The following is a 20,606-nucleotide window of genomic DNA, read 5'->3' on the forward strand; positions in this document are numbered from 1 at the left end:
AAAACAGATGGGGATGAAGCTCTCTACCTATATGAAATTAATCCTATTTCCTTGACCAATTCTGAACAGTGCTGATAAGACAGCACTGCCATTCAAGATAGCAAGCTGTGTTTAGACAACCATCAAACCTACTGCAAAATTAGCGGCATGTAGCATGACCATCTCCTCACATCATTTTATTATGTGTTTCCTCACTCCCACCACACTCTTATATGGAACAAGGAAACATAGCACAGTGACCTCAGCACATGGCATTTTTAGAAGCAGTCCCATTAAATTTTTAATTTTCACCTCTATCTTGCAAGGTGATAGGGTGGAACAAAAATGAGCCATCTCTCTCTGTAGACAGTAGTGTTCTTCTAATCACTGGGGAAAGCTGATGTAAAGCTTCTCAGCTATACTCATAAGCTTCTCTGCCAATTGCAACACTTACACTTTCTTTACAACACCCTGAAATGATGAAATTGCATTCCATCACTGCAGTGAAAAAAGATCAAAGATAAGGGCAGTTACAGAGCAGGGACTAACTGAATGCTGATACTTGCTTCTTAATATAGTAGTATTACTCTGTTTTTCTGTGCAAGTATCCAGCAGAACCCTCTGCTTGTCTGAAAAAGCACCTATAGTAAACTAACAAAAATGCCTCCCAGCCTCAAAATAGAGATCTTGAGGCTAGTAGATGGATCCAAGAAAAAGCAGAGATGCATCTGCCAAAAAGCACATTTTTCCTAGAGACTCTTTCCACTTTTTATTTCTTGTTTGCAATTTGGTATAATTGTATAAAATCCAGAAAAATGAATGTTGGCCTCTTAGGGAGGAAACATTCTCTTCTAAGTATAAAATGATTTAATACGTAAGATCTGTATTTTCATTGCAGATCCATACAGGCAGGACCTAGAAGGTATCTATGCCAACAGAGAAACACTTTATTATGTTTAGTATGTTTTCATGTATTGCTATGTAACACCAGATAAGTGCTCCAAGAAAGGGAGACTGAGACTCTCCAGTCCCAACATATGTGTTTCATGAAAGTTCAGAAAATAATAGGTCTATTCTGGAAGATCTGGCATGGAAAACCACTATCACATCACAGAGAAACAGTGATTTGTTTATATGAGTAATATTAAATTTCTATATATTAATTTTACAGGGAAAAAATCACATCAATGTCATCCTAAGAAAGCTAAGATTAAAAAACAACTCAGAACAAAAAGAATTTTAGGATGCAATATTAGGGGGAAACTTTTTGATTGAAAGCAGAATTTGGATCATGGAAAAGATGTCTTCTTGTTTGGTGATCTAAATTGTTTCTCCCTCATATAGAACTGTTATATACATCACAATGGGAACCATAGAAGATCTATGTGAACTTACTTATGAAGGTAAGTGAAGGCTTCACTTTGAAAAGGTTAACATGAAGAAGGAAATCGGAGACAATTTACTTTAAAAGCCCAAATAAAATCTCTGCAATCCACAAACCTGCATTTTGCTTTGAACTTGACGATCCTCCCTGTTCTACCTTTGTTTTCTTCTTCTTTGATGATGACGACTCAAAAGAGGCTCCTGGGCGTTTTTCTACAGCAGGAGTACAGAGTGCTCGTTTCTTGAACAGCTCTCGTTCACGTAACAAGTTTGGATCCATAATTCTATTAAGTCAAAAACATATGGCATATACAAATTAATAGTCTAAATTATGCTTAACTGAATATGTTGTAAACCAGGGCAAAATAATTTGGTTCATTTCTTATGTACAGTGGACTAATTTGCAAAAATAATACAGTACAGTCTCACTTATCCAACATAAACAGGCCAGCAGAACATTGGATAAGTGAAAATGTTGGATAATGAGGGATTAAGGAAATGTTTGTTTTTCTAGGCAGCAATGTGCAGCGGGACTCTCAGTGCGGCGGGAGGGGTGAGACGCAGCCGGTGAAGGCCAGACGTTGTGCCCAACAGGAAAATTCTCATCTCACCCCTCTCAGCGGGCGCCCGGTGTGTGGAAAAGCCCACTGCGCATTGTTGTCTAGAGAAATAGCTGTGGGTCCGGGAAGGAGGCAGACTGCATTGGAAAATACAGAATGTTGGATGAGCGACGATTGGATAAGTGAGACTCTACTGTATACTTCCTCTTGTGACTACCGTCATTCTCCAACTAGAACTGCACAGATTACCAATTTTCCAGAATTTTATTGTTTCATCAGACAGGGATAGAACACAAAAAATCCCCACACAGCTTGGGTAAAGTCTCTGAAAATCCTGTGTGTACAAAATATACTGCAGTGTACACAATACAACGCAGTTGACACTCATATCACATTACGTTAAAAATGCCTGTGGTCTATGACAATAAATTATAGCAGTTCACAAAAGTGTAATTGTTTTAAAGTGTAGCTGAAAAGTGATCATTACTCATTATTATCTAGATAACACTGAAGGGGTTTCCTAAAAAGCAGTGCTGCCTCACTGCATTTATAGACACAACTAAAGTCAACCAGAATTTTTGAATTATCAAACTCAAATGTACCAAACAGGTACCTAGACTGAGTATCAGGGAGATATTCTAATTAAAACTTCAACTGGGAGTGATGGAAGTTGTAGCCCAGTACACTGAAAAGCTACTGTTGACACTCATATCACATTATGTCCCAGATTGGGAAAGGCTGAGCTAAGTTGTAAAGTAATGTTACAGGAGGACTCGTATGCACTTCTCTTCTCCTCCAGAAGCTGATGCATCTATTCTCAACTAACAACATTTATTTATTGAATTTGACTCTACACAAATTGTTGTGTCAACTGTTGTTTTAGGGAAACAAGCTAGGTTGAAACTTAATGGCATGTTATGTTCCGATGAAACCCAACATACTATTATCCATAATACAAAGTTTAGACATAATAAATAATTACAGTTATTTGAAAATAGAAACAACATATATCGGCCTCCTTCTTGCAGCTATGATAACAGTAAGCAGTTTCACAGGTGTTATGTTAAAGCTATGGTTTATTAAGCCAGCATGCTGTAGTGTCTTAAAAACTGTACTAGGAATAGACCACAATTTAATTCCTACCTCACCATGGAAACATACTGTGTGACAAGTCGCGCTCTCTCAGCCTCAGAGGAAGTCAAAGGTAAACCTCCTCTGAACAAATTGTGCCATGACAGTTTCATTTTAGAAATTTCATAAATTGAAATGAATTGAAAAGGACACAACACTCCATATCGAAGTAGCCTTTTAAAACAGCTTCCATCACTTGATACCAACCAGATGTGTGGAGCACAATTCCCAATGTAAGCCACCGAGAATGCCATTAGGTGTGTTGGTGGATGGCAATAGGTATTACACTTCAATACATGTAGATACCACCAGATTGGAAGAGATGGCCTTAAAACAAAGACTGCAAAGTAGATCACCATCATAGTTAGGTTGCTATAATAAGTCTGAGAACTAACATAGGTTGAGTATCCCTTATCCAAAATGTTTGGGATAAAAAAGGTTTTGGATTTTGAAATACTTGCATAGCAAGAAGAATTATCAGGTGATACAACTAAACATGAGTGTGATTGCATTTGGAAATACTTCACCAGAGAATTAACTATGGTAATTGGAATATCGGTGCAGAAAGGGACTTATGGAAAACTTGTGTTAAAGTCTTACAAGTCAACACCATCCCATACTCAGTACTCTTCAGGAGCTAGAATAACTTATAAGAATCTTATACATATGAAAGATAGAGGGGGCCTAGCACTTCCAGATCTTAGATATTATTACGAAGCAGCAAGTTTCAGTTGGCTTAAGGAATGGATCAAACTGGAGAACAGAGAGTTACTTAATTTTGAGGGCCATAATCTAAGATTTGGGTGGCATGCCTATCTGTGGTATGAAAAGAACAAGGTAAATAAGGAATTTAATAGACATATAATAAGAGCTAAGCTTTTAGCAACATGGAAAATGTATAAGAAGGGGATTGAACCAAAAACACTGGAAGCAGTATTGAGACCCATGTAGAATCAAGTCTCTATAGAGAGTATCTTACCAAGGAAAAAGAGCAATGGAAACTTAAAAGGAGAAAGCAGTTAGGGATAAATGACTGGTTTTACTTCTATTAATTACACAATAGATTTACAAAAGATGCGAGGGTAGAGTTTTCAATTAGAAAATCGGAATTAGAGAACATTTCTGAAAAGGGTAATAAAGACCTGCGTGATCTGGTAGGGTGGCCTTTTGCAGCTGATAGATGATAATTTTGTCAGCGCCGATTGTTTTCAAGTGTAGGCCAAGATCTTTAGGCACTGTACCCAGTGTGCCGATCACCACCTTTACTGGCTTGTACCAGTGTCTTTGCAGTTCAATCTTTAAATCCTCGTATCATGCAAAATTTTTCCAGTTGCTTCTTGTCAATTCTGCTATCACCTGGGATTGTTGTTGTTGATTATTATTATTATTATTATTAAAATAATACATTATATTACATTCTTTGTACAGGGAGTCTCCAAATTATGAACAAGGTAGGTTCTGTAGGTTTGTTCTTAGGTTGAATTTGTTTGTAAGTCGGAAAAGGTACATTTTTAAACTGTAACACCAACCAATACAAATTTACCGTATCAGAAGCAAAACCAAGGGTACAGTTGTAATACAGTTAAAAACATGAAGTTTTTTTTTAAGTTGGCATGAATAAATGTCCCTTGACCAGTAGGTGGCCACTTGGATTGCCTCTGGTGTTCCCATAAGAAGGTCCTCCATTGTGCATGTGGCAGGACTCAGATCAGACCAGCCAATATATATATATAGTCTTGCTTATCCAACCTTCATTCATCCAACATTCTGTATTATCCAACACAGTCTGCCTCCTGCACGGATCCTCAGCTGTTTTTCTAGAAAGCAATTTTATCTTTATTTGTAGTCAATTTTTAGTAGTCAATGTTTTCAATACATTGAGATGTTTTGATGCTAAATTCTTAAATACAGCAATTACTACATTACTGTGTAATGAACTGCTTTTTCTGTTGATTTGTTGTAAGACACAGTGTTTTGGTACTTAATTTGTAAAATCATAATGTAATTAATCCCTCCTTATTATCCAACATTTTTGCTTATCCAACGTTCTGTCAGCCCATTTATGTTGGATAAGCGAGATTCTACTGTATATAGCTTTGACTAGTAAAGTGAAGGGTTTATTTATTTAATTTATATACCGCTCTTCTCCCCCAGGGGGACCCAGAGCAGTCTTACACAATGGCAGAATTAAACGCCACATATAAATACAACATGTAGTAAAACCAAACATAAAACACAATTAAAAGCCTTATCCAAATTAAATTAAAACAATTAAAACCATGTGACCATTACAACAGGGGCAGTTTTGAACCAAAGTCAGAGTCAGTCCATGTTCGACTTAATATTAATTCACAGAATCCATCAAGTCATATCAACTCATATCTTAGGATGGGCCAAAAGCTTGGTCCCACAGCCAGAATCATAGAATCATAGAATAGTAGAGTTGGAAGAGACCTCATGGGCCATCTAGTCCAACCCCCTGCCAAGAAGCAGGAAATCGCATTCAAAGCACCCCCGACAGATGGCCATCCAGCCTCTGTTTAAAAGCCTCCAAAGAAGGAGCCTCCACCACAGTCTGGGGGAGAGAGTTCCACTGCCGAACAGCCCGAACAGTGAGGAAGTTCTTCCTGATGTTCAGGTGGAATCTCCTTTCCTGTAGTTTGAAGCCATTGTTCCGTGTCCTAGTCTGCAGGGCAGCAGAAAACAAGCTTGCTCCCTCCTCTCTATGGCTTCCCCTCACATATTTGTACATGGCTATCATGTCTCCTCTCAGCCTTCTCTTCTGCAGGCTAAACATGCCCAGTTCTTTAAGCCTCTCCTCATAGGGCTTGTTCTCCAGACCTTTGATCATTTTAGTTGCCCTCCTCTGGACGCTCTTCAGCTTGTCAACATCTCCCTTCAACTGTGGTGCCCAAAATTGGACACCAGGTGCCAGGTCTCCAGCTGCTTCCTAAAAGACATGAGTGAGGAGTCTTCCCTAATCTCCCTTGGCAAGGAATTCCACAGCCACGGAGCCATCACCAAAAAAGCCCTGTCTCTTGTTCCCGCCAACCGCACCTGTGACAGTGGCGGGACCGAGAGCAGGGCCTCACTCGAAGATCTTAATCTGCGGGATGGTCCGTAGGAGGAGATACATTCTGAGAGGTAAGTTGGACCAAAGCAGTTCAAGGTTCTGTAGGCCAAAGTCAGCACTTTGAATCGTGCCTGGAAGCTAACAGGTAGCTATTGGAGCTACTTCAACAGAGGAGTTGAATACTCCCTGAATGGCGCTCCAGTTAGTAACCTGGCTGTGGAACGTTTGACTAGTTCCAGCTTCCGAACAGTCTTCAAGGGCAGCCCCACGTGAGTGCATTGCAATAGTGCAAATGAGATGTAACAAGAGCGTGGACCACCGTGGCCAAGTCAGGCTTCCCAAGGTACAGGCGCAGTTGGCGCACAAGTTTTGAGTTATGCGAAGGCCCCCCTGGCCACCACTGAAACCTGGGGTTCCAGACTCAGCGATGAGTCCAGGAGGACTAACACTCCTGTGGCGTTTGTTTTGCTATCTGTGCCCCTGTTCAAAAGATTTCACCTCATTACATTATTGTATCATTCAATACGTCATGAATGTATTACAACGTTCAGCGCATCCATCTGCCTGACGATCTTGACTGGGGCATGTTTTTGTGGTAGGGCTTATATGACCAGCACTCTGAAAATTCAAGGTAGGGCCTATTTCCCTGTTCTTATTTTCAGGGGAACAGAGTATGCCACCTCCTATGAGCAAACTTTTCTGTGGCAGCTGGGAAAAGCATTTACAACAGGCATCTTATAACACAGGCATGGGCAAACTTGGGCCCGCCAGGTGTTTTGGACTTCAACTCCTAACAGCCTCAGGCCCCTTCCTTTCCCCCCTCAGCTGCTTAAGCTTAAGCGGCTGAGGGGGAAAAGGAAAGGGCCTGAGGCTGTTAGGAATGGTGGGAGTTGAAGTCCAAAACACCTGGCGGACCCAAGTTTGCCCATGCCTGTTCTAACAGCTGTTTGGACCTCCAACTTCCAGAAGCCCTTTCTAGCTTGTTCAATAATCAGAGATTCTAGGAGTTGGAGGCCCAAAGAGCTGGAGGATTAGTGTTTCAGGAAGCCTGTTTATAGGGAAGAGCCCACTGTCCCACAAGGAGATACAACTCTTCTGCCTCCCCTTTGAGTGGAAGACAATCCTCAACCCAAACTTCCTCTAGTTTCTCATGTTTTTAAACCAGCTGGGCCCTCCCCCCCCCGAAGGGAATCCTGGGAGCTGTAGTTCGGTGAAGCCTCCAAACCTTTCTAGTTCAGAGAAACCTCATCCCTCGAAGGAGCCTTTCTCTCCCTGTGGGCCTCCCTCCCGCCCTCCCTCGCGCCAATCCCTCCCCAGGACCGTGCGCGCGCCAGCCCACTCACCTCGCGCGCGTGCCCCGAGGGCGAGCGGGTGCCGAGTGGAGTCAAGTTGGTGGCAAGACCACGGAGGGAGCCCTCAGGCTCCCGCTTCCCTATTGGCTCAAGCGCCTACCGGAGGGCTTCCGCCACATTTCCCATCCTTCCCGTCGCTCGTCGACAACCTACTACGTCAGGGCTAGACCCTCTCTTTCAGGAAAAGGAAGTACAAGTTCCCGTTGCCGCGGCAACAGCAAACGGATGAGGCGGGGCAGGAGTTAAAACTGCCCCGATAGGTGGATGAATTGAGGAAGCCCATTGGTCGCGCTTTGCCCTTAGAGCCGCCCAATAGTAGAATCTCATTGGCTGGGATTTAGAGTGGTGGTAAAATGCCGGCTGAGAGGAAGCCCCTGGTATTTTTTTCTGGCTTCTGGCCTGCATGTAGCACTAGCTCGAAGTACAATACAGCACGCATCCTCAAACTGTGGGCCTTCCATCAGTTTGGGCCTCCAACTCCCAGAATTCCTGACCATTTAACAAGTTGGCAAAGGGCTTCTGGGAGTTGGGAGGCTCAAACAATAGGAGGGCCCGCAGTTTGAAGATGTCACTACTGACCGAGCTATTTAATGGTCGGATTAAGCCCCCGACCATTAAATAGCCTGGCTTGCTGTTGACCTATGCAGCCTGAAAGACAGTTGGATCTGTCAAGTAGGGAAATTTAGGTACGCTTTATGCGGGAGGCTAATTTAACTAATTTACAACACCATAAAACTGCCAACAAAACACAAGGAAAGGAATGAGGAAGTACAGTACACTAGTGAAGCCACAGCTCCCCCTGTGGCCGAAATCGTGAAGCTGGAAAAATGTTAAATGCCTCTGTGTCTGTCTATACTGTATGTTGTTTGTCTGTTGGTATTGAATGTTTGCCATATATGTGTTCATTGTAACCCACCCTGAGTCCCCTTCAAGGTGAAAAGGGCAGAATGGGCCAGGCTGTGGTGCAGGCTGTTGAGCAACCAGCTGCAGCCAGCTGCAATGAATCACTCTGACCAGGAGGTCATGAGTTCGAGGCCAGCTCGGAGCTCCATGTTTGTCTTGTTTTTGTTCTATGTTAAGGCATTGAATGTTTGCCTTATATGTGTAATGTGATCCGTCCTGAGTCCCCTTCGGGGTGAGAAGGGCAGAATATAAATACTTAAATAAATAAATATAAATACTGTAAATAAATAAATAAATGTCTTCCGTACAACTTCAAAGCCTATATTATTTGTTTGATAAACTAGCTGTGCTCAGCCATGCGTTGCTGTGGCATCATTCTAAGTTGTTTCCTGTCTGGAATTCCCATTTTCTGAGTGTTGTTCTTTATTTGCTGCCCTGATTTTAGAGTATTTTTAATGCTGGGAGCCAGGTTTTGTTCATTTTCATGGTTCACAGCAACTTAATAGTAATAAGAAGGTCGAAAGGAGACATGACAGCCATGTATAAATACTGTCCGCTGCTCTCCCTCCTGAGAACAGTCCCTTATAGTCCAGCCATTTTTCTCTCACCGGGAACGCTCTCTTCTGAGGGGGAAAGGGGGCAAGGTTGCCAGGCACAAGCCATTACCTTCCCGCCGGAGCAGTACCTATTGATCTACTCACATTTGCATGTTTTCGAACTGCTAGGTTGGCAGGAGCTGGAGCTAACAGCGGGCGCTCATTCCGCTCCCGGGATTTGAACCTTTTGGTCCACAAGTTCAGCAACTCAGCACTTTAACACACTGTGCCACCAGGGGCCCCATACGTGACTGAAAAGCCCTATTCTTGACCTACATGTTCTTCCACAGTGAGGGCATTGGTTTCCAGGTGGAAAGCAGTCCCAGTCAGGGTTGGTTTAACATCCCTTCCTCTTGAGTTGAGAGTATAGTAACTGCTTTGGGAGATGATGATTGGGCATTCGGACACATGGTCAGTCAAGCTGAGTTGATGGCAGAGGATCATCGCTTCAGTGCTAGTGGCCTTTGCTTCTTCCAGAACGCTGATAGCTGTCTGCCTGTCTTCCCAAGAAATCTGCAGGATTTTTCGGAGGCAATGCTGATGGAATCGTTCCAGAAGTTGAGTGTGACCTCTGTTGATGGTCTACATTTCACAGGCATATAACAGGGTTGGGAGGACAATAGTTTTATAAACAAGCACCTTGGTATTCCTACGAATGTCCCAATCCTCAAACACTCTGTTTTATTAGAAAAAAAAATGCTGCACTTGCAGAGCTCAGACAGTGTTGTATTTCAGTGCCAATGTTGACTTTTGTGGAGAGGTGGATGTCATTTTCTAAAGTTACAAAATTAAGCTGTATTTCTGGCATTGCAGAGTGATTGGCTAGTGCTTACTGATTTGAAATATAACAGGAATGAGATTGCTCTTATTAGGAGAGAAGATAAATAAATTCTTCTTAGGAAAAGAATCAAGCTTCAAACTTAATTTTTTTTTTTTGGAAAACCATTTTTAAAAAGTTTGCAGTAGATTTTTTTAAAAATTGATTTCTTGTTAGAAATCTGTGATATTCATCACTACACAGAACTGAAGCATACTATTAAACAAGTTTTATTTTTTATATGAAACTTCCAACCAGTAATTGAAATTGAAAAAAAAAACAATTAGTTAATTATTTAAAAAAATAGTGAAATAATAATTTAGTTATGTGTATGCCACAAAATCTTGCTGTGGACTACTTTCTATACAAATATTTTCCTTTTTTTAAAAGGAACATATATTGAAGAAGTGGAATTTTCCGGTATCTTCAAGGCAAGCATTCTGTATCCATGTGTTTTTTTTAACAATATTTAGAAGTTCAACCAAAAAGACCTTTGCTTCCTCCTCCCTTGGATTTCTTTGATGTAGTAACACCTGTAGCAGTTCCCTTAGAAGTTCCAAACCACTCTGGTAACTTCCTCTTTGAAGGCTGATGTAATGTCTAGAGAAAGGGAAAAAAATCCAAAAACCCATTATTTTACTATCACAAATTCTTTACTCACATTAACATTTATTTGGAAGTCTACCAGCCTGATTTATGAACTGAGGGTTATGCAATCAAGCATCAATGACTTATTCAGGTACCTAACAAACTGCATGGCAGAGTGGAAATAAACACTGGCAGTTATTTGTCCCTTATGTGAGTGACAAAATGGAACCTTTTAACCTGAAGACTAACAGAAGACATGTGAAAAACAAGTTGGTGTCCCCTTCTTTCTGGGTATAAAAGCTTACAGGATTGGGAGTTGAACTGTTCTTTAACACTGGCAATAAGAGAGAATCCTCTGGTATATTTGGGAGAAGACTGCCAGGGACACAGTTCTCTCCCGCTCAGTACTTTGCAGCTGCTGACCCCCTGCGCCTGTGGGCTGAAGTTATTCTTCCTAGTAATAAGACTAAACTGACCTTGACATACTGCACCTGAAGCTCCTTAGAGAATCTTATGTTTTATCACTCCTGGTGGATCTTAAACAAGTCAGTGTTTATGAGATGTTAACAATATTTTGAGGTTGGATGGTCATTCAATAAACCTGTGAAGATGGCTAGGCTGTGAAGTAAGATACCTGTTACAATCCAGCCTTGGAAACGTCTATGATAAGCAGTGAGAGGAAAGGGATCAAGAAAGAAGCAGAGATGGATAGAAACTATTTCTTCATACTATTTATTATGTTGCTTTTCCTTGCTACACCAACCTTTTGATCATAGCAGGATACATGACTCTTGTTTATCACAAGTGTATGTGTGTGTGTGTGTGGGGGGGGGGGGGGTTGTACTAATCATTCAATATGCTTCTTCACAGAAAATCAACTTTTCTCAAAGATGTGTAGTGCAGAAGCACTTGCTAGACAAATGTGATATACAGATGCATTCTAGCATGCAGATTACACTATGTAACACAATATCTGTTCCTGGGTTATAAAGGTCATTTCCTAATTGGTTCTATCATTAAAAACATGGAAAAAGTTAATTAAACTGCAAAATTTTGTTTTTGTGGGACATCCTGCAGCACGTTTTGCTATAATTTTTCAATGAATATCTCATAGTTTGTGACAGCCACAAAAACTAAGTTTCTGGAGTATAACTACTTTCAAAGTAAGTACCTCACAAACAGGAAATGACACTTTCAAACCAAGAATAGATCCCCCCCCCCCCCAAATTTTTTTTTACATTTTGTTACATTTCGGCATGTTAGATTTGGACTGGCTCAAGTATGACTTTTCTTCACTTCACCACAAAACTAACTGCTGACCATCCCTCCAAGGCTTCTCAGTGGAGTCTCATTCACACATCATTGCACCCCACTTTGTGTGGAAAGGGTTTAATGAGTTTGAAACATGGGGATCTGTTTTAACAGTTTCCCCTCAAATTCATTTGTAGTCCAGTAGGACCTTCCCCATAAACACAGAAAAGGGGAGTTCAACTGTAGCTTTTTATACAATAATAAGACTATGAAGGAGCCAAAGGAGAGGCTACAAGACATGATTGTGGATTTTTTTCTCTGCACATCCAAGAATGACTATTCCTGGTGAGTACCAAAATGTCCTTCTAAAGCACAGCTAAAATCATGGGTTAGGTTAGGTTGCTAGAGGAAGAACTTATAGACTTTTTAATAACCAATATAGAAAATCCAAATTAAAGGAGATAAAATATGCTAAGTGGCTCACCAATGAATATTTGTAAAATACAAATCTTCACTGAATTTTATTTAAGAACCACCATTACCTGTGTCTGGGAATCAGTAAAGAGATCTTCTTCCTCAGCACTGAGAGAAGGCTGATTCCATGAAGCCAGTTTGATGGAACCCTGAGATCTCTGGACATCCTGTTTGGTGCCAAGAGACACCTGTTCACCACTACTTTTGGCCTTTGAAAGAAGAAACAGTAAATGTAAATTGAATTTAGTGGGAATGAAAAGCAGGAGCTGTGAAAAACTGCATGACCAGAAGCTTTTGCACAGATGTTTTTCGGAAAGGGGACTAGAAAAATACAGACTTTCAGTGTTAGGCCACACCAGTATATCCACAGTAAACAATGCAAAAACATTTTGAGTTGGAAAAGAATTGGATTCTGCTCTAGCTAATTCTATTCTAGATATCTGTGCCTGCCCAGAATAGTTGAAGTAAACAGCATATATGAGCAGTTAGTTAAACAAGAAGAAAAGAGGAAGGCAGACAAGCTTCTCTTCCCAGCTACTCCCAGAATGTTAAGAAAGCATATATTTGGCTGCTAAAATTGACATCATAAAGAAGTGAAAGCTGGAGAAAGAAAAAGTTATCCATGGAAGCATTTTAGGAGAAGCATTCAGATGTCCACAAGAAGCTTTTGTGTTTTGGTTTAGTTCTGCAAAACTTATCTGATCTGGTTGTTTCATTTTGCATTTTCATACTGTTAGTCCAGACTGAAACATGTTGTCTAGGAACATCCCTATTATTTCCCTGTTATTTCTGTCTCTCATACCAAATTTTCTGTTATGACCAGAAACATATCTATTTTACTAACTGAAGTACAATATACCTGTACCACCAAAGTTAGAATTTTACTGGCAATGACAAGAGGTAATTAGAATACTCTCACCACTAGGTGCTGCTCTGGAGCTATGCTTCTAAAAGAAAATTGATATTTAATTCATTCCTCCTCCAAGGGCCTTAGGAATGCATGTAGCTCTCCTTATTTTTACATCAGACCATGGTGATGCTGTGGATAACCTGTTGTCCTTGCTGGAGACTACTGTTATCTCAAGGAGACAAGCTATGTTGTGTACATAGTTGCCTCATTTTTCTATGTCCCCTGCTGCTGCTCAGTCGTTTAGTCGTCTCCAACTCTTCGTGACCTCATGGACCAGCCAAAGCTCCCTGTCGGCCATCGCTCTAGTTCCTTTAAGGTCAAGCCAGTCCCTTCAAGGATACCGTCCATCCATCTCACCCTTGGTCGGCCTCTCTTCCTTTTTCCTTCAATTTTCCCCAGCATCATGATCTTTTTTCCCAAGCTTTCCTGTCTCCTCATGATGTGGCCAAAATACTTCAGCTTTGCCTCTAATATCCTTCCCTCCAGTGAGCAGCCGGGCATTATTTCCTGGAGGATGGACTGGTTGGATCTTCTTGCGGTCCAAGGCACTCTCAGGATTTTCCTCCAGCACCAGAGTTCAAAAACGTCTACCAATAGGTGTAGTTGTCATGATCTTGGTTTTCTTGACCTTTAACTGCAACCCAGCTTTTGCACTTTCTTCTTTCACCTAAGGATCCTCAGCTCTTCCTCGCTTTCGGCCATCAGAGTGGTATCATCTGCATACCTAAGGTTGTTAATGTTTCTTCCAGCAATTTTAACTCCAGCCTTGGATTCCTCAAGCCCCGCATGTCGCATGATGTGTACTGCGTACAAGTTGAATAGGGAGGGTGAAAGTATGCACTCCTTTCCCAATCTTGAACCAGTCTGTTGTTCCCTGATCTGTTCTTACTGTGGCTACTTGGTCTTTATACAGATTTCCCAGGAGACAGACAAGATGACTTGGTATCCCCTAAAAAGCCCTAAAATGTGACATTCTTCCTTGAGCGAACAGGTTGTTTCCTTGGAATGCAGGAGGAGGCCTTGGTCCTGATGGCTGATCCTTATCTGATATCTGATAAAATTATGGGGAGATAATGGGAGATAAAATTATGGGGAGAGACTGCGCTCTGGCACCACGAGATGCAGAGCCAGGCTTAAGAAATGGGACCACAAAGTGGAGTCCACAACTTGCGAGTATGGAGAACAGCAAACCACAAACCACCTATTACAATGCAGTCTAAGCCCTGCCACATGCACAATGGAGGACCTTCATATAGCAATACCAGAGGCACTCCAAGTGGCCAGCTACTGGTCAATGGACATTTAGTATAATGCCAAGTTTTTTTAACTTTGTGTTTTCAAATATATTACAACTGTACCCTTGGTTCGCTTCTGCCACGATAAATAAATGAAGAAATATTTGCCTTTGGCAAAACACCAGTACATATACTTAAGCATCATAGTGGAGTCAATGATAGCTAACAAGAAGGCAGGACATGTACTTCTCCAAACAAAACAAATATTGCTCAGTCCAATATCTGTATTTGTATTATTGGTATTTATACTCCTATTTTTCTCTGTCAAAGAAGATTCCAAGCGGCTAACATTAAAAACCATCACAATGTGTGAATTAAAACCTCACACATATAAACATTTCAAATAGAATAGAATTAAACATGAAAAATACAGTTAAAACCAATAAAAACATTAAACAAATCCATTAAACTACATAAAACACAGTACCCCCTGCTCGTTTTATATCATTATAACTCTGGGAAATCAGTTAAATAATTAGTGTTAAAAAAACAGAGAAAGCTAGCAGACTCATCAAACAATTAAACTAAATACATTCCTAATGGAAGGAATGGAAATAAAAATGTTAAAGATGTCTTTGCTTCTCCCAAAAAAAGTTCTGATTTGTGCTTATTAAATTATAATGATACCACTCTGATGGCTGAAAGTGAGGAAGAGCTGAGGAGCCTTATCACCAAAGTGAAAGAAGAAAGTGCAAAAGCCGGGCTGCAGTTAAACGTCAAGAAAACCAAAATCATGGCAACCAGACCGATTGACAACTGTAAAATAGAGGGAGAAAACGTGGAGGCAGTGACAGACTTTATATTTCTAGGTGTGAAGATCACTGCAGATGCAGACTGAAGCCAGGAAATCAGAAGACGTTTACTTCTTGGGAGGAGAGCAATGGCCAACCTCGATAAAATACTGAAAAGCAGAGACATCACACTGGCAACGAAGGTCCGCATAGTCAAAGCCATGGTATTCCCCATAGTAACCTATGGATGCGAGAGCTGAACCATAAGGAAGGCTGAGCGAAGGAAGATAGACGCTTTTGAACTCTGGTGCTGGAGGAAAATCCCAAGAGTGCCTTGGGCCGCAAGAAGATCCAACCAGTCCATCCTCCAGGAAATAATGCCCAACTACTCACTGGAGGGAAGGATATTAGAGGCAAAGTTGAAGTATTTTGGTCACATCATGAGAAGACAGGAAAGCTTGGAGAAGATCAGGATGCTGGGGAAAATGGAAGGAAAAAGGAAGAGAGGCCGACCAAGGGCAAGATGGATGGACGGTATCCTTGAAGTGACTGGCTCGACCTTGAAGGAACTGGGGACGGTGACGGCCAACAGGGAGCTCTGGCGTGGACTGGTCCATGAGGTCACGAAGAGTCAAAAACGACTGAAAAAGTGAGACGACGAAACAAAAAAAGAAAAAATTATAAACACTTCCTTTCATATATTTACTGCTGAAGGTACAGTACTGAATTAAACTGAAGTGTTTCAATTGCTTATTTTTAAATGGACATGTCTTTTTAAGTGTGATGTTAAATCATTTTCATATTGTGAACAGTTTAATTCCATTTCAATTGTCACTTTGTGTATGTTTTTAACTGTATTTCTTCTGTTTTTTTTTAAAGTGTAAGCTGCCTTGAGTCTAAATTTTTGAGAGAAAGGACTTTTTTTACATTCAGATGAAGTTCTGTGAAACACCACACAGAAAGAGAAAAACTTAATAGTTTCAGACCTGGGTCAGTTTTTCAATAGAAAAAACAAATAACTTCAACCAAGTTTTGATTTTATGTTTTGTGGAACAAATGAAGTAAACATTGATTACAGGATACTTCCAAAAACAAAAGTTTAGTGTTTTTTTTCCTCCCTGAACATGATGAGATGTTCTGTCCAACCTCATATCTCCCTGAACAGAAATTTGTATTCTTTTGGCACTATGAAGTATCTGAAACCAATGCTAGGCCCTAAAACATAATGGAAAAGCATAAAAGGCTACAGATCAAAGAGCTATAAAGAACATTGAAAAAAACCACTTTCATCATGCTTTTACATTTTTTCTTACTGCGTTAGTTTGTCCCTTTTTTATAGTTCTGCTTACAAACCTTAGCATCAATCCACATAATATTTTCCTCCTTCTTTTGTGATGATCCTGCACTTGACTGTAGACACCCAAGGACTTGAGATGATATTTGGCTGTCTGGATCGTTCTGCTGGTTCAGCGGCTGATTTCTATGTTGTTTCTCCAACAGCATCACTGTCATTCTTATAAGGTACATTTCAACATGTGCTGGGACTAGTGTTCGAATGGCTTTCATTTGTGTCACATCTTTGAAGAAGAAAAAACACTGGTCAGAACTGTTTTCTGAAAAAGAAGTCCCACTTAGATGATTCAGTCTCTAAATAGGTATGCTATTTAAACCTACACACTTAAACTGAACCATGAAAGCTTTTTTCAAAGCCTTGCAGAGAAAAAATCACACTTTGAATAAAACAATAAAGAGTAATAGAGACAATTCATCATCATTGCAAACATCAATCCCATTGCTGTAAAGCTACAATCTGGATTCATTTGCACTTGATACAACCAATGACTATTAAAGCTTTAATCTTTTCCATAGATGCTGCCCACCAAACTACATTGTCCTTTGCTTCGCTATTAAAAATTCTCAAGGGCAAAGATTTATAGGTTATAACACAGTAGTTTTGAATATTTAAAAACAAGATTCAAGCATTTGAGTTTGCAGTTTCTACAGATAAACAGATCTCTTTTTTATTTACACTCAAATCAGTTTTACTATCAGGGTTAAACTTGATTACACTCTATTATATCTTTGATCAGAAATAGAGGCCCTTCTAGTGGAATTGATTTATTATACCTGCATTTCAATAACTCCATCTATTGAAGAAAATTGATTTGGGCTAAACATCTTACCTGAGTTGATGGGAGGGTTTTGGATGATTTTAGTAATCATCTCTTGTATCTCAGGAGTCAAACCGGCACGTTCCAAATCAACTGGATAGTCAGCTTTTAAGGCTTGGGATAAATGTGTGCCAACCACTGTAAGAGGTAAAGATCGACTCTCACATACACTTCTCTGGGAACATAAGAAGAAAAATCAGAAGGGAACAATAAGCCTAGAGAGATTCAAACTTTATTTGTAAAAACTTGATTCTGCAAAAACAATGTTTAACAATCTCAGAATGCCCTCATATAATTCTTAATATGAACAATGTGCTCATTTGGGGGCGGGGGGGGGGGGGACATATATCAAACAGTATAGAGCCCACACTGACAAACCATGCGGCAAAGAATGAAATTTTAAAGAGGGAGGGGGTAAATAAAGCAAAACATGAAGAATTAAACATGAATTTCATGTTAAAGGTTAATGGTCTGAAATAGAAGAAACCATTGAATTGTACCATGCAAGTCTCTTCTCTGATCATTCTTCTGAGCAGGTAACTGCCTCGGATTAATAAAGCATGAGGACAGCATGAGGTTTGCACACAAGTACAGTACAACTACATGACCCATGGGTTCACCTATCCCCACCTGATTCCTCTCTAGGAATCTTCTAGGTCCTTCAACTGATTCTATGTTATGCTCCTGCCAGAACTAACCATATGGTCATCATGGGGAACCTAGAACATTCTTAGATAGATAGTCATTCATTTCAAAAGGTTTCACTATTGCCCACGGTAAGTCCAGGAACATATTTCTTGTGGATACAGGGATCATTCTGTAAGTATTATTACGCTTTTTGTGGACAAGTTCTCAACACAAAATTCCCATTTTGGCCACAACTTCGTGTTTTTGTAACATATCATTTCACCCTTAGATAACTGCCCAGTAATCACTGACAACAGGTTAAGAATTTCATTATAATCTTGGGCTAAATGGACAAATAATAGTTAACAGAGATTGAATATATTATGGATGTGTTGCAGTGAACTAAACACAGTACAGCAGCCTTACGTTGTCTCTTTTACAGTGCTTGGCAAATTGAAAAACAGGTCCATCACAATTTGTGACTAACTAGATGCATATAGCTTTGTGGGTTACAAGCTGGACTGGCCTAAAAATATACTATTGTTTGGATCTAACAATTCCTTAAGGCTTAATGATGAAAACACCGAAATGCCAAATGTACTGGTGTAACTCTATGCGGAAGTTCACACCTGTCCAAAAAGTAAGTGAGCTTTGAGTGAAATTACATATGATTACTATAGCTACTACATTTGGTTCTTCAAACAGTTTAATTAAATGTAGCAAACTGCTTCCTAAAACTGATCACTGTACAATTATTTTCTTCCTATAAAGACAATGGCTGAATGTTATGTTTGCTGACTTTTCCCAGACAGTAGACACCAGGGTGTATGATCTAATCAATAGTTATTTGATACAAGGCATCGAATTACCTAGTACAAATTATATTATTGCTCCTTGTTAATTAGTCCTTAGACATTTACAATTTGTTGGCTACCTAACAAGAAAGGTTCCTTGGAGGGAGTAGCTGAGCAGGAATCAAACACACTCTCATTTTAAAGAAAACCTCTGTGACAAAATAAGTGCAATGAAAATAAAGTATAGAGCTGACAAAAGGAGAGGGGTTATTTCATGAACAATTTTGGCATTTCTAAACAATAACTCTCTGCTTTGGGGGGAAATTTTGGGAAACTGTTCTGAAAAAGAGATAAAGTTTTTGTTTGGTTTCATCTAGAGCAGTGGTTCTCAACCTGTGGGTCCCCAGGTGTTTTGGCTTACAACTCCCAGAAATCCCAGCTAGTTTACCAGCTGTTAGGATTTCTGGGAGTTGCAAGGCCAAAACATCTGGGGACCCATAGGTTGAGAACCACTGATCCAGAGCATGGGAAACCTAGCAGCACTGCTACAGGTCATTTTTCACAATTTATTTATTTATTTATTTATTTATTTATTTATTTTCAATTATTTATACCCCGCCCTTCTCACCTGAGGGGACTCAGGGCGGCTTACAAGTGGCAATTGATGCCATTACACTGTTATACAATGAACTAAAACGTTAAAACAGTTAAAACAGTCATAAAATACAATATACAAAGTTTAAAACAATGCAAAGTGTTTATGCAATTCATCCACCAGACCTTATACAAGAGCCTTAATTCAATTCTAATGTATACCCAAAATTGGATAAACTACGCATCATGATGTCACCACTGAGTATGGTTATCAGTAACCAGGATTGTAAATGTGAACCAGGAAAAAAAATGGTGCTGAAGCACCAGCAAAACAACAACAAGAAAACCATGGAAGCAAACTTATGAAATACCACTTTTGGTTTGGAGGGAATGTTTTGGTCCTCCACCTTCCAAAAAAAAAAAGAGAGAGGGAAACTAGCAAACATTCAACATGCCATTGATAAGTTATGCATTCCAAGCCCATTTACAAAATATAAATGGAAGAGTAAGAACAATTACGACATTATAAATACTATTAATAATACTATAAGCTTTCATGGAACGCAACCTATGGTGCAAGATGTAGCAGTGGAATATAGCACAGAAAATTTCATGCCACAACTATGTCACAACAAAACAGCTTTTAATATGCTTCTTTACTGTTTTTGCTACAATACTAAAACAGGCCACACAAGCATTGCATGGTGCCACCTGCTAAGCAACTTGGCAATAGTCAGTTTCTAGGGAGTGACAGATATGTAAGGGGAGGCCCATACTTCTAGACAGGCAGTACTTAGAACAGGGAAGTAGTGGGGAGGAGAAATGAGAGAAATTGCAATGGATACAGAGATGAAAGCTGGGCAAACGCAATCTCTCCCTTCCAGGATGCAGAGATGTAGGGAAGAGAAGTACAGCATTTTTGCTTCTGGTTCTACTCACCTTTGGCATATGACTTACACAGAATTAGAATTTCTTAATCACCCAGCCACTAAAACAAAGTGTTTTATTCATGGGCAATAAAATTATTTAGTTCCTACATAGGCTTTAAACTGAGGGCCATTTCATGGTCCCTGTTTTTTTGTGTGGGGGGGGGGGATTATTGTTTGAAAAAAAGTATCAATTGCTATGCACACTGCACATATCTCATTTGTAATGCAAAAGAAAAAGAAAGAAAAGAAAAGGAATGATAATACAATATTTAAAATGAAGAACAATTTTAACCAACATAAACTTACCAGTACTTCAATGGGAAGCTTGGGCCTGCTTTTGGCTGATGAGATAGTCAAGGTAATTAGAATTGTTGTTGTGTGCCTTCAAGACGTTTCAGAATTAGGGTGATCCTAAGTCTAAAGTTTAAGGCAGAGGGTGGGTAAAGGC

The 20,606-nt window shown here is 40.0% G+C and overlaps 2 protein-coding genes across 5 annotated transcripts in view; both read right to left on the reverse strand.

The window, feature by feature from the left end:
• The window catches only part of gtf2e2 (general transcription factor IIE subunit 2), a 48,593-nt gene extending 40,921 nt beyond the window's left edge, over positions 1–7,672 (reverse strand). The window contains exons 1-2 of the mRNA XM_003224637.4: positions 7,470–7,672; positions 1,480–1,646 (exon numbers count right to left, since the gene is read on the reverse strand). Of these exons, the coding sequence (XP_003224685.1) occupies positions 1,480–1,642 (163 nt within the window). The 5' untranslated portion in view covers positions 1,643–1,646; positions 7,470–7,672. The remainder of the gene's footprint in view (positions 1–1,479; positions 1,647–7,469) is intronic.
• Positions 7,673–10,008: 2,336 nt separating this feature from the next.
• Positions 10,009–20,606, reverse strand: part of wrn (WRN RecQ like helicase) — an 81,846-nt gene continuing 71,248 nt past the window's right edge. For 3 of the 4 annotated variants that reach the window (XM_062971711.1, XM_062971712.1, XM_062971710.1), the window contains exons 32-35: positions 17,227–17,389; positions 16,397–16,620; positions 12,176–12,316; positions 10,009–10,394 (exon numbers count right to left, since the gene is read on the reverse strand). In XM_062971711.1, the coding sequence (XP_062827781.1) occupies positions 10,272–10,394; positions 12,176–12,316; positions 16,397–16,620; positions 17,227–17,389 (651 nt within the window). In that variant the 3' untranslated portion in view covers positions 10,009–10,271. The other variant, XM_062971713.1, reaches the window with a different exon arrangement.

Source organism: Anolis carolinensis, chromosome 2, assembly GCF_035594765.1.
Source record: "Anolis carolinensis isolate JA03-04 chromosome 2, rAnoCar3.1.pri, whole genome shotgun sequence".
Classification (NCBI taxonomy): domain Eukaryota; kingdom Metazoa; phylum Chordata; class Lepidosauria; order Squamata; family Dactyloidae; genus Anolis; species Anolis carolinensis.